We start from the raw sequence: 13,802 nt of genomic DNA, 5'->3' as shown, positions 1-13,802 counted from the left end.
AAGAGTTACAAAGGAATCTCACAAAACTGGATGGTGGGGAAATAAAATGGCAGATGAAATTTAATGTTGATAAATGCAAAGTAATGCACATTGGAAAACCTAATCCCATCTTTACTTACAAAAGGATGGATTATAAATTAGCTGTTACCATTCAAGAAAGAGATCGTGGAGTCCCCATGTATAGTTATCTGCAAACATCTGCCCAATATGCCGCAGCAGTCAAAATGCTAACAATGTTAGGAACCGTTAGGAAAGGGATAGATAATAAGACAATAAATATCATAATGCCAGTATATAAATCAATGGTATGCCCAAACCTTGAATACTGCATGCTATTCTTGTTACCCCATCTAAAAAAATTATTAGAATTGGAAAAGGCACAGAGAAGGACAACAAAAATTATTAGGGGTGTGGAACAGCTTCCCTGTGAGAAGAGATTAAAAAGATTAGGACTTTTCATTTTAGAAAAGAGATGGGGAGGGGGGAACAAATGATAGCAGTCTATAACATGATGGTGTGCAGAAAGTGAATAAGGAAGTGTTGTTTACTCCTTCTCATAACACAAGAACTAGGGGTGACCAAATGAAATTAATAGGCAGCAGGTTTAAAACAAAAGGAAGTACTACTTCACACAACGCACAGTAAACCTGTGGAACTTTTTGCCAGAGGATGTTGTGAAGGCCAAAAATATAACTGAATTAAAAAAAGAAATAACATAAGAATGGCTATACTGGGTCAGCCCGGTATCATGTCTTCAGACAGTGGCCAATGCCAGGCTCTTCAGAGGGAATGAATAGAACAAGTAACCATCAAGTGGTCCATCCCCTGTCATCCACACCCAACTTCTGGCAATCAGAGGGTAGGGAAACCCAGAGCATGGGGTTGCATCCTTGACCATCTTAACTAATAGCCATTGATAGGCATCTTCCATGAATTTATCTAATTCCTTTTTGAACCTCTTTCTTGTTTTGGCCTTCCAAACATCCCCTGGCCACAAGATAAAAGCATGGAGAACAGGTTCTTCAAAGGTATTTGCCAAGATTGTCAGGAACACAACCCCGTGCTCTGGGTGTCCCGAAACCTCTGACTGCTAGGTGCTGGACAACAGGGGATGGATTATTCAATTATTGCCCTGTTCTGTTCATTCTCTCTGAAGCATCTGGACTGTCAGAAAACAGGATAGTGGGATAGATGGACAATTGGTCTGGCCCAGTATGATCATTCTAGTGTTCTTATATTATCACTTAAGATTAAACTAAACTCAAATACTAGCTTAATTCATAGCATCAGTCCTGATAGTATCGTAAGGGAGAAGAACTAAAAGCAAAATAGTTTCATTTGTTGGCTAAGTGAAACTAAATTAAAACTTGATGTTAGGCATACACATTTGATATTTACCTTGAGTAATGAAACAAGGCATGGACTCACTAATGAGTTTTTATGCCACCCTGATCTTGATTGGGATTCTGGGTATTATGATAATACAAATGGTAGCAATATGAATTTAGTGAGCCTGTACTACCATAGCTTGTGCAGGGGGCAGCATACTGCACTAGTGAGGATGGTATTGAGGCAACTAATTTGCTTTGTGGTGGTTTTGATGGTGGTATCTTTGTCAAAATTTTGTTTTTTAATTAAAACCTGCTGTATGAAACTTTAATTTTAGCCTGTCTTCCCACATAAAATATTAGACTACCTTTCTTGGTGCTTCCTCTTTCAATACCTCTTCTGCTTTCTTATTGTCATCTGCAACAGAGTAAGTCTTCTGTTCTAATCCTTCCAGGCCCTGGATGGCTCCTCCTACTATATATACCTCTCTCTGTTTATTCCTGTTCCACTCAACCCTCTCTCCTTAAACTTCCCAATATTCTCCCACAGTTTTTCTTTGCACCTTCTTGTGTGTTGTTCCTTATGGTTGGAACAGTTCCTCTCTCATGTTCCAGATAATCATCTTCTCCTTCAAATCTCTATGTTCCTTCTGCAAGACCTTATAATGGTAACCCTGCAAGACTTTTGTGCAAACTGAAGCTTGTAGCGTTACCTAGTATATTGTCTGAACTAGACTGTAAACTACTTGGGGCAGGGATTATGTAATTGTTTTTGTATAATGCATGAGAATATTACTGGCACTCCATATACAAATATAATTAGAAGCTAGCCATTTCTTTAGCAGTGTCCACCAATTACAATAAGATTGGAAAATTAATTCTAGTATGTTAAAACATTGCTAATTAGTGCTCACCAGCTTGATTTTAATTAAAAGTAAAGTTAAATGTCCTCAATATGCCTTTGCAAATAGAATCCCTAACTTTACAGGCAGAAATCCAAGAATTGAAAAACTGGTATCTAGCCAGTTAGACCAGCTGATTATTATCTAATGCCTATAGTAAACTACTTGCCTGCTCTGTGAGACTAAGCAAACCATCAGTGTATAACTAAAGTTGTTCTCGTGTGTAGTCACCTCTAAAAGGACACACATTTTTGTAACTACTTCTACCTGTGCTTTGAAATCTGTAGAAGAAAAAAATTTTATTGATGTGTTGCAGCATTTGTGAATGTATTGTCGCATTTAGGCACTTATATTCTGTAAGAAACTGCATAAATTCAAATATTTCTCCCATCTGTCACTTCCCTGCATGCATCAAAAGTAGATCAGTCAAATATAAGTACCAAAAATTTGGGTGCTGTTTGTCCTATCAGATCAGAGTGGAATAAAAATGACTTTTTAAAATCAATTTTAATCAACACTGAAAATATTTAAATCAGATGTATTTTACATTTTACTCATTCTTTAAAATGAGAAGAAAGTGAGTTTTTAAATTGTTAACGTGGATGTTCTCTACTTGTTCCTTTAGTTTTCCAGTAGTTAGTAGAAAGTCTGTGTAAAATATGAAATTCTACTAAGAAGTTTTATGCTTAAAATCCTCATCTGTACTGAAGAAATACACAGATACAGGAAAAACAGAACACCTACTTGCACTTCCCCACCTCAGTTTCCTCAGCACTCTTGAGATTTTTTTGGGTTTAAGTCAGTGTCCCCAGTGGAATCCAGGATCCCACTGTCTGCACATAGTCTCTCCCTCTCTGTCCTTTGCACCTGGCTTCCTTTCTTCTTCCTTAGCTGGTCACTCAGTTAAACAAGACCTCTCTGCTGTGAAAGCATGCCTCTCTGATTCTCTTTCCTAACCAAGCTTCCTGTGTCTCTCTTTTTCCCCTGATCTGCTCAGTCTATATGATTTTTAAAGGCTAGCATCAACACTTTGGGTTTTTGTTTTCCTGTTTGGAGATTTCTCCACTCTCCAAGCACCAGCTCCGCAGTCAAACTTGATTGAACTGGTTTCCCAGTTCAAGCAACCCTCGTTAGCATATCTGTTGTTTAGTAGTGAGAGTATAGTTAAGGGTAATGATTTTCCATTGTGCCTGGTCTGGGAAATGGGTGATGCAGGTCTGACAGAACATAGTTGATACGACATACACTGAGGCATGAAATGATACAGCAGTTTCAAAACATCAGTCTGAATTCATATAGTTTATATAGGCAGATTCTCTAAATTATCATGGGTTTCAGAGTAACAGCCGTGTTAGTCTGTATTCGCAAAAAGAAAAGGAGTAATTGTGGCACCTTAGAGACCAACCAATTTATTTGAGCATAAGCTTTCGTGAGCTACAGCTCACTTCATCGGATGCATACTGTGGAAAGTGTAGAAGATCTTTTTATACACACAAAGCATGAAAAAATACCTCCCCCCACCCCACTCTCCTGCTGGTAATAGCTTATCCCACCCCCACCGCCCCCCAACGTTCTTGTTAAACCCTGGATTTGTGCTGGAAATGGCCCACATTGATTATCATATACATTGTAAGGAGGGTGATCACTTTAGATAAGCTATTACCAGCAGGAGAGTGGGGTGGGGGGAGGTATTTTTTCATCTTTTGTGTGTATAAAAAGATCTTCTACACTTTCCACAGTATGCATCCGATGAAGTGAGCTGTAGCTCACGAAAGCTTATGCTCAAATAAATTGGTTAGTCTCTAAGGTGCCACAAGTACTAAATTATCACAGTGACTGAAACTGCACCTTGCATCTATATGCCCAAATTAGTCTGATTGGAGAAGTTTCTTGTATATAGCTGAATATCCCTGATGATAGGAATCAGTTGTATATCTGTCTCCTAAGCAGAACCAAATTTAATTGATCATTTCAGTAGTGTGGTAAAAAACTTTTTTTTGTTAAATCCCTTAAGCATGATTACAGTAAAATTTATTGTAAATGTAAGCAAGAAATTTTTGCGTTTGTCTCATGTTCTAGTATATTAGGTTTTCAAAAACAGCCCAGTATGGTTGACATTGGTTTATAAATAATTTCATTTTATTACTGAGTCAAAAATAGACTTTCTTGTTGGGGGTCTTTGTGGTTTTATGTGATAGTGTTCTAGATGCCACTGAAGCATGATTATTAATAAATTGTTGCCAAAATATTGCATTTGGTGCAATTCAGAAGTGTTAGCATGTAATCAAATCAACGAAAATATCTCAAATTTCTGTTCCAGCAGATCCTTACATGGCAGTATGTGTGCATAGCAGCTGCTAATGTTGCCTGTTCAGTGGAGAGTCTGATTAGCATGAATAATCTTTCAAGATGCCCAGTTCTACATTTTCATATTTAAAAAAATAACAAGTGTCAAGTTAAAAATAAGGAAGATGGAGAGACTTACCTGGTTTAGAAAAGTTTGGGTACTTGCCTATTGTGTTTAAATTGGCCTGTAGCCATCCTGCCTTGGGCTGTATGCTTATTAGATCTCACAAGGCTGGGACAGAACTTAATTGGAGACCTTCAAGGAATATATGTAGGTGCTGCAGAAAGACATTAGTGACTCAGTAGGTAGCAATCTCATCTGAGTCAGGTAGATGGTCCTCCTCCAGCTCCCAGTTTTATAGGGTCCAAACACCATAACAGATGCACTGGAATACCCCATGAAAAGGACCTGGTCAAATTTCAGTGGTGATAATTACCTTCCACCCTCACCCAAGCTCCTCTGCTGAGCCAACTGTGCAATACTGGCAGAGGCCTGTACCAGTAGTGGAATCTGTCCAAAGTGGGTGTGACAGGAAAAATTTGGGCACCACTGGTCTATTGGCTACTTAGAAACTGCACCTTCTGAACAAATTGTTTTTCTGCATGTATGAGAGTCATAGGTTTGCTTCAGTGACTAATAACTCCTACTACCTTTTATTCCTGCAAACACTTCAGAGCTGAGAAGCGGAAGAAGAATTAGCTGAATTACTTTTTGGTTTGTACCATCAACAGAGTTAACTGTGTGTCAGCTGCAGCATCTATATTAATGTTCACTCCCAAGCCAAAATAATAGCTTGACTTCTATGTTTTAGACCTCCAATTGCTTGCTGAATTGACTTGCTGTAGAAGGCACTGAGAGAAGTAAACATGGAACCTCAGTGCCATTTTTAGTCACTTTTGGGGGACTGTATAACCACAGTGTGATCCTTGTTCCCACTGTCAGAAGCCTTGAAATGTTTTTTCCATGCAGGCAGGGGGCCAGGGTTCAAGAATATAACAATCTGAAAAAGTCACATTCTACAATAATGTGGCATGTCCCAGGATAAATGTCTGCTTCTTAGTTCTGATATTCTTAACAGCTGTAGGAAAGTCAAGAATTGTGAGGGGTGAAAAAAGCACTCTTTGATCCTAACATTTTTAGAAGGTTCTCAGAAAACTCTACTATTCAACAACTTAAACTATGGGTATTAAAATACTTGCCTTGCAAGATGGCCTTGCTAATATCTGTGTAACCCTGTGAGAATTGTGAATATCTGCAGAGGTCAGTCACACTTCCTTTTAAATGAATCTCTGAAGCAGGGGTCTCAAACTCAGTTTACCTTAGTGCCAGTGTTCAAATCCTCCCAGCGGGCCAAGAATGTCACTCATGCCGCCCAGAACCTGCCCCCCAAAACTCTGCCCCCAACCTGCCTAAGGCTCTGTGAGGGAGTTTGGGTGGGGGAGGAGGTCTGGGGTAGGGGATTGGGGTGCAGGGTTTGGGAGGGTGCTTGGGTGCAGAAGGAGTCAGAGGCTGGGCTCTGGGAGGGAGTTTGGGTGGGGGAGGAGGTCTGGAGTGCAGGCTCTGGGATGGAGTTTGGGTGCTGGGTGCAGGCTCTGGGCTGGGGCACGGGTGGGGGTGCAGGCTCTGGGAGCGGGTTGGGGGGGTGCGGCACTTACCTGGGGCTCCAAGGCAGGGCGGGCTGGGGGGCCTCTGTGTGCTGCCACCCCAGGCACTGCCCCCACAGCTTCCCATTGGCCGCAGGGGCACTTGGGGCAGGGGCAGCACATGGAAGCACAGCCTTGCTTGGCCGCAAGGGCACTTGGCTCAGGGGCCGCAGGGAGGGGCCAGCAGACAGGTGGAGCGAGCAGGCAGATGCTGCTCAGCTCTGTTGCGCTGCCGGGGCTCCAGGCCATTTTAAATCACCTGTGGGGGGCACCCGGGGGCAGCAGATAGGGCCAAGGGAGAGACCCGGCCCCCAAAACTGCTGGAGCCCCATGGGCCACATGGGGGAAGTTCGCGAGCTGCAAGTTTGAGACCCCTGCTCTAAGCCACTCTTTCTTTTGAGTTCAACTTTCATATTACCTTAGAGTTGAAATGGATTCCCTAGTCATAAATGCCTCATTTTGGTGAGCAAACTCTAGCGTAAATCTGAGGTCTATATAGTTCTAATAAAACACTTAAACAGCTGGCTTCTTTAAGGCTCTTATCATTGCATAAGAAATGATTTGGGTGGGTAGATAGGTAGCTCCAGACAGTCTCAGAGGCTATTTCATCTAAAAAATTAGAGAGGGAGAAAATCTACTGGGACATGTAGTGCATTCTTCATGCCAATGTAGAATTTGATCCCTGTTGTATATTTTCTTAGACTCCTGTTCAGTCTAGTTATAAACACTGTACAAGAAATAGTACTTCAACTCCTTCTATTGAAAGACTATACCACAGTCATGGACTTTACTGTTGAGATGTTTTTCCTGGTACTCTTTTCATTTATTTATTCTTAGTTATAGTTTAAGATACTGAGGTAAACCATTGGAGTTTAACCCTACAAATGTAGACCATTATATGCCGTTTTCACTTTTCTTTGTTTAACCAAACTGTATTAATTTCTTTCTTCATCAGTCTGTCCCTTTAGGGTCCTAGTCACCTTTGTTACTCTTCTATGAATTCTCTCCATTAATTCCTGTTTGTTTATACCCTTCTGGAACTGAAGAAAAATAGGCTCTGAATCCAGATGCCTTAGAATACACACTTGGGGGAAATTAGGATTCAGAAAAGATCATTGGCAAAAGAAATTATTTTAAAATGTCTAAAGCTCCTCTAACCGCATAGAGGGCTAGGGCTCAAATTAGGTAGAGTATCACAGAATGTGACCCTGTTGCTACTATCTTGTTCTCCAGAATTTTTCTTTTCATTTAAAAGTCTCTAGCCATTATGGTTGTGAAGAAAATAGTCAAAAAGTGAGCAAACTGTAACCCAGAGGTCCCCAGACTCAGGGGGCGTGGAGAAACGTTCTTTTCCGGCCCTGCCCCCAGACATGGCCTCCTGACAAGTTATTGAGTTATCCCTTAGAGCGCCACTAGTTCCAAACCATATTATACCAAAAAGATTGCTTTAGATTACAATTCAAAACTATTTTAAAATCCATGTAGGAGAGTAGTTGCAGCCAGTACTAATAACTATCTTCATAGCAGAAAGGCCCAAGCTTGTCTCCTTTGGAGCAAATTTGTTATACTGTTTTAAAATAGCACAGTTGGAGCGGAAGCAGTAAACTGAGAGAAGTATATGGGTCCAAAGAAGGTTTTATATTGCAGTGTTGAGCAATTTGCATTGAGATAGTTATCTGAGAAAGGTGGGCACTACGTTTTGAAACTATATTGTGTGGGTTAGAATAAAACTTAAAAAACTGCATTATGGCATCTCTGTAACTTCTTAATGGCTGAATTTTAAATCAGCTATGAATATGCGCAACCACTCTGTCAGTCATGACCACCTGCAAGTGGCTTAGTTACACAGTAGAGCCTTGCTAATTTTCTGACATGGCCACTCCCCACTTCTCACTTCAGCACTCAGCTGTTAGATCTTTGCTGAGGGTTCATATTGCTAAGACTTCATTGGTTTTGCAAACGTATTACTGATTGGTCATGGCCAAGGCTTTAATCTGGTTCTAAAATACAGTTAAGATTCTGTCTGGTATTTTAATTTTGTAATCGGTTCCCCAACTACACTGTGGTTGGAATGTGGACATATGCCCTTAAATTTGATCAATATTTAGCTTTTCATCGAAGTACAATGAGACTTAAGTTCTCATTAAGTGCACAATTTCTTTTCAAATCCCATTGTCACAATTACAGGGCTAGTTGCACTACTGTCCCTTTTCTCAAAAAGAAAAGGAGTACTTGTGGCACCTTAGAGACTAACCAATTTATTTGAGCATGAGCTTTCGTGAGCTACAGCTCACTTCATCAGATGTTTACCGTGGAAACTGCAGCAGACTTTATATACACACATGATTTCTGTGTGTATATAAAGTCTGCTGCAGTTTCCACGGTAAACATCTGATGAAGTGAGCTGTAGCTCACGAAAGCTCATGCTCAAATAAATTGGTTAGTCTCTAAGGTGCCACAAGTACTCCTTTTCTTTTTGCGAATACAGACTAACACGGCTGTTCCTCTGAAACCTGTCCCTTTTCTGGTCTCTCTAATGGCACTCCCTCAGGTGTCAGGGGCCTTTACCTATCTTGGGATACAAATCCACAATTTTCCCACTCATAGACCAGGCCCTGTGTTACATTACCCCAATGTAACGTTTTGTTTAGTTACGAACATTTCAGAGTTATGATTACCTCCATTCTCAAGGTATTTGTAAGGTTGAGGTTCTACTCTGTTATACACGATGCCACCTAGTGGCTGAAGAGTATAATATGCTTTAACATTCCATTAGTTATCTAGTCAGTGCTAACTTCTTCAGACACCCCCAGAAACTGTCTGCCTCTGTGTAGTTCCTCGGAACAACTCCCCTCTTCCCTTGAGAGGATTCTTTCTTTAAAACCTGCCACAGTTCCCTTGATTTTCTGGTTCCCAGGCCTTTTCCTGTTTTGCTGAGAAGTGGCTTATTTTGAGCCATTTTCCCCCTTCCTGCTTGTTTTTCTTACAACTCCCTTTTAAACTAAACCAATATAGTTGTACGCTAAAGCAATGACCAGGTTAGCATACAGTATTCATAAATTACAGAGCAGTTCCAATTCAATCACATCTGTTTCATTCAAAGTGAAATAAAATATTTTGGGGTCAGCAAGCCAAGTTCAATTTCAATTTGAAATTAATTACTCTTCCTTCTTGTTCCTCTTTGTAACATGTGGATTTGGGTCTGTAAGAGACCAATCATATGTGCATGAAATATTGTCATATGTCCTAATGGACATATGTGCATGGACATTGATGTATTTCCCTAATGTTTCATCTTGGTATTTTGTTTATATTGGAATGGATATAATTGTGGAGGGAAAAATTAAAATGTTAGCTTAAACCATTTAAAATGTATAGTCTTAGCATAACATAATCCTGTTTGTCTCTTCATTTGATAGACTGCATTCAAAATAATTTTCAGATCTGTTCGCTTAAAATCATCCAGTGAGTTTATTCATAAAGGTATGCACTGAAGCACTGCACAGTAACAACTTGAGTAAATGTAATATGAACGTCACTGGTTGGACAAATTTGTTAAATTCTTCCTTCATCTAAAGTAATTATAACAGTACTAGCCTCCAGAAATTACTTGATAGGAAAAGAGGAATTGAGATGTGTGGAGAGAAAATGTATTTGTTGTTGCTACTTCTGTTAGAGCCTTATTTTTTTTCCCCCACAGTGTATCTCTGTATCGGGGGAATTGCAGACCTATCCGGTTTGAACCACCGATGCTGGATTTCCATGAACAGTAAGTTGGGAAGCTTTTAATTTCTGTCCTAGTTAGACCAATACAAAAACTAACCTAAACAACACACATACTTGATGGGCAGAACTTAAGTATATGCATTATTGCAGCTGGCCTAGCTATACTCGTCACCATGGGATATTGACCTTCTTTGACTCGTAGCTAAAACGAGGGTGTTGACTTGTTTTATACAGTTGGTCTAAGATGTGGAGGAATAGTTTGTTTTAAGCAGAGTCTGCTTTCATTGCATGCTACAGTGAAGCTAGCTGGATTACTTCCTATTTGTAGGAAAGAGTAATGGCACAATGTGGGGTATGTAGAGGAGTATCGGGGAAAATAGTGGAAGTTTTTGCCTGTCCAAGCTGGAATATTATGCTGATCCTGAGTTATTTGTTAACCTATGGAGGGAAAGGGAGTCATGTATATATTTTGTCAAAGTGGTTGCCAGGAATACCCTATGCACATGGAATTATCCTTCTCCCTTTTATAGTAAATAAGTCGCTAAACATTAAAGCTATATGAAAGTGCTTTATTTTACAAGTATTAATGCAAGTTAAAGTAGTATGGGCTGAATGAATGGACTATAAGGTGGATAGAAAGCTGGCTAGATCATTGGGTTCAACAGGTAGTGATCAATGGCTCCATGTCTAGTTGGCAGCTGGTATCAAGCAGAGAGCCCCAAGGGTAGGTCCTGGGGCTGGTTTTGTTCAATAACTTCATTTAATCTGGAGGATGGTGTGGATTGCACCGTCAGCAAGTTTGCAGATGACACTAAACTGGGAGGAGTGGTAGATATGCTGGAGGGTAGGGATAGAATACAGAGGGCCCTAGACAAATTAGAGGATTGGGCCAAAAGAAATCTGATGAGGTTCAACAAGGACAAGTGCAGAGTCCTGCACTTAGGACGAAGAATCCCATGCACCACTACAGACTAGGAACCGAGTGGCTAGGCAGCAGTTCTGCAGAAAAGGACCTAGGGGTTACAGTGGACGAGAAGCTGGATATGAGTCAACAGTGTACCCTTGTTGCCAACAAGGCTAACAGCATTTTGGACAGTGTAAGTAGAAGCATTGTCAGCAGATGAGGTATGTGATGATTCCCTTCTATTCGACAATGGTGAGGCCTCATCTGGAGTACTGTGTCCAGTTTTGGGCTCCAAACTACAAGAAGGATGTGGAAAAATTGGAAAGAGTCCAGTGGAGGGCAACAAAAATAATTAGGGGGCTGGAGTACATGACTTATGAGGAGAGGCTGAGGGAACTGGGATTATTTAGTCTGCAGAAGAGAAGAATGAGGGGGGATTTGATATCTGCTTTCAACTACCTGAAAGAGGATGGATCTAGACTGTTCTCAGTGCTAGCAGATTGCAGAACAAGGAGTAATGGTCTCAAGTTGCAGTGGGGGAGGTTTAGGTTGGATATTGGGGAAAAACTTTTTCACTTGGAGGGCAGTAAAGCACTGGAATGGGTTACCTAGGGAGGTGGTGGAATCTCCTTCCTTAGAGGTTTTTAAGGTCAGGCTTGACAAAGCCCTGGCTGGGATGATTTAGTTGGGGATTGGTCCTGCTTTGAGCAGGGGATTGGACTAGAAGACCTCCTGAGGTCTCTTCCAACCCTGATATTCTATATTTTATTCCATGGCCTTTGTCAGTGCAGTGAACAACAGACTACAGCTAATGTGCCACATTTATATTAACACATTGTTACAAAAAGAACTTGTAAGAGGAGAGTGAATTTGTGTGGGGGGGTGGAGGGTGAGAAAACCTGGATTTGTGCTGGAAATGGCCCACCTGTTGATCACTTTAGATAAGCTATTACCAGCAGGACAGTGGGGTGGGAGGAGGTATTGTTTCATATTCTCTGTGTGTATATAAAGTCTGCTGCAGTTTCCACGGTAAACATCTGATGAAGTGAGCTGTAGCTCACGAAAGCTCATGCTCAAATAAATTGGTTAGTCTCTAAGGTGCCACAAGTACTCCTTTTCTTTTTGTAAGAGAAGCTAATCAACCATCTTAGGTTTGTCTATATTTCAGTACTTTGGTTTGGGAACTTTCATAATTTTTAAATATCAGTATGTGGTCATGGTCAGAAAACTAACTGTAGTTATTTACTTATTATGATGTTTAAGCAAAACTGTCCAGTACAAAAGTGCCGTGTTAGTCACATCTCTGCTATAACCACAAAATTTGATTGAATATCATTCATATAAATAATGCAGTGCAAGAACTTCTAAATTCAGTAAGTTTAAAGACTGCTCATCTAGATAACTTTTTTTCTATGACACAGGTTTGATTATATGGTCTTAGTTACTGAATAAGAATAAAATAAATGTACGGGGGAATTCCTGAAGAAGTTTTGATTTGTAGTGAATACACAGCATTCTTTTAACAGTTGAAGTTTATTTTTAATTTTTATGCAGCTTTTTATCATAATGTTAATTGCTTCTACTCCTTTGTAGAAAAATCTTGCTTTTAAAATGATTTTCTGTATGCACATCTGAAGGAAATTAAATGAGTTATGTGAACTTCCAAATTTTTTTTGTTTTGGAAGTACTGAATATCTATATTTGTCATAAAAATATGAATATAAATATAAAATATCAGTGTTTTAGCCTTAAAACTTATGTCTTAAATGTTCGTTCTAGTAAGTTTGCTCTTCATTATGGTTCAGGTGGTTTTTACATAAATTTATCCTTCTAGAACTCTGTCACTTTGAAACAAGTCCAGTTAATATAGATCTGAAACACTGCCAAAACTGTGCAAGTTTATGATATGCAAAGGACATGTGCAATTGTATAGAATTAGTGCCAAATGATGTGGGCTTTTTAACTGAATGCGGAAATTTCTCAGTTAAAAGTTGTAATGGGAGCATATGTGTCACTGGTTCGTTAAATGTTCTCTTCACTTTTTAAAAATACAAATATGTTAAATATATTTACCTGCTGTAGAAAGTTTAAATGCTTTGCTGCGATTATAAATTTAGGCAGAAGACAATGGTCTGCTATTATGATAGATTTGTTAAAATTTTAGTAGGACTGTATCATTAGTGGAGAAAATGTTTGAGCACTTTTTTATATCAGTTAAAACAAAAAGCTTGCTTGGCTTCAAAAATATAGGCCAGTCACTTCAAAACTGGCTGCCTAAAGCTAAGGCATGTTTATGTACACAAAGAGAAGTGACCTGCCATTTGGCTTTAGTGGAAGCTTGAGTTACTAAAAATTAAACCACTTCTATTTAAGTGCCTAAATAGGGATTGGGAATTTAACCTTGAGGCACACAGGTTTGAAATCTTGTCCAAAATCAGTTAATAGTTCAAAAGGGAAAGATAGAAATTCAGAGAATTTCTTTATCAATAAATGTTTTCATAAAGCACAATGTCTGTGTAATTACTAGCATTCAGAAGAATAAGACGTGTGAGAGTTCAGCATAAAATTCATCTTGGAACATCAGAACAAGGTAGACTATAACCAGGGCTGGATTTTCAAGTAGGCACAGTAACCACGTGCCTAAGGGTGTTGGTGTTCTAGGGACGCCTTATCTTTCTAAAACTGTCTGCAAAATGAAGATCAGCTGGAGGCAGCAGGGGCGTTGAAAATGCTGTGCCTAGGGGTCCATAAGGTGTAAATCCAGCCCTGACTATAACTCAGGGAAGTAATGTGTTAAAGAAACGAGGAACATTTACTTTGTTCATAAACTGACACATGCCTCCCATGACATAAAATACATCTAAATCATGTTTGGGTGTAGTCAGATTTTGCCAAAGGATTGCAATATTTTTTCTTAATAATTAGAAAGCTAATGTTGGTATGGAATGGTTA

General features: G+C 39.7%; 1 protein-coding gene across 2 annotated transcripts in view; it reads left to right on the top strand.

Moving 5' to 3' along the window:
• The window catches only part of TMEM131 (transmembrane protein 131), a 185,657-nt gene that overhangs the window by 75,748 nt on the left and 96,107 nt on the right, over nucleotides 1–13,802 (top strand). For both annotated transcript variants that reach the window (XM_048858428.2, XM_048858431.2), the window contains exon 4: nucleotides 9,921–9,989. In XM_048858428.2, coding sequence (XP_048714385.1) covers nucleotides 9,921–9,989 — 69 coding nt within the window. The remainder of the gene's footprint in view (nucleotides 1–9,920; nucleotides 9,990–13,802) is intronic.

This window comes from Caretta caretta, chromosome 1, assembly GCF_965140235.1.
Source record: "Caretta caretta isolate rCarCar2 chromosome 1, rCarCar1.hap1, whole genome shotgun sequence".
Classification (NCBI taxonomy): Eukaryota; Metazoa; Chordata; order Testudines; family Cheloniidae; genus Caretta; species Caretta caretta.
The sequence above is the reverse complement of the archived record's forward strand: the minus strand, read 5'-3'. Positions and strand labels throughout refer to the sequence as shown.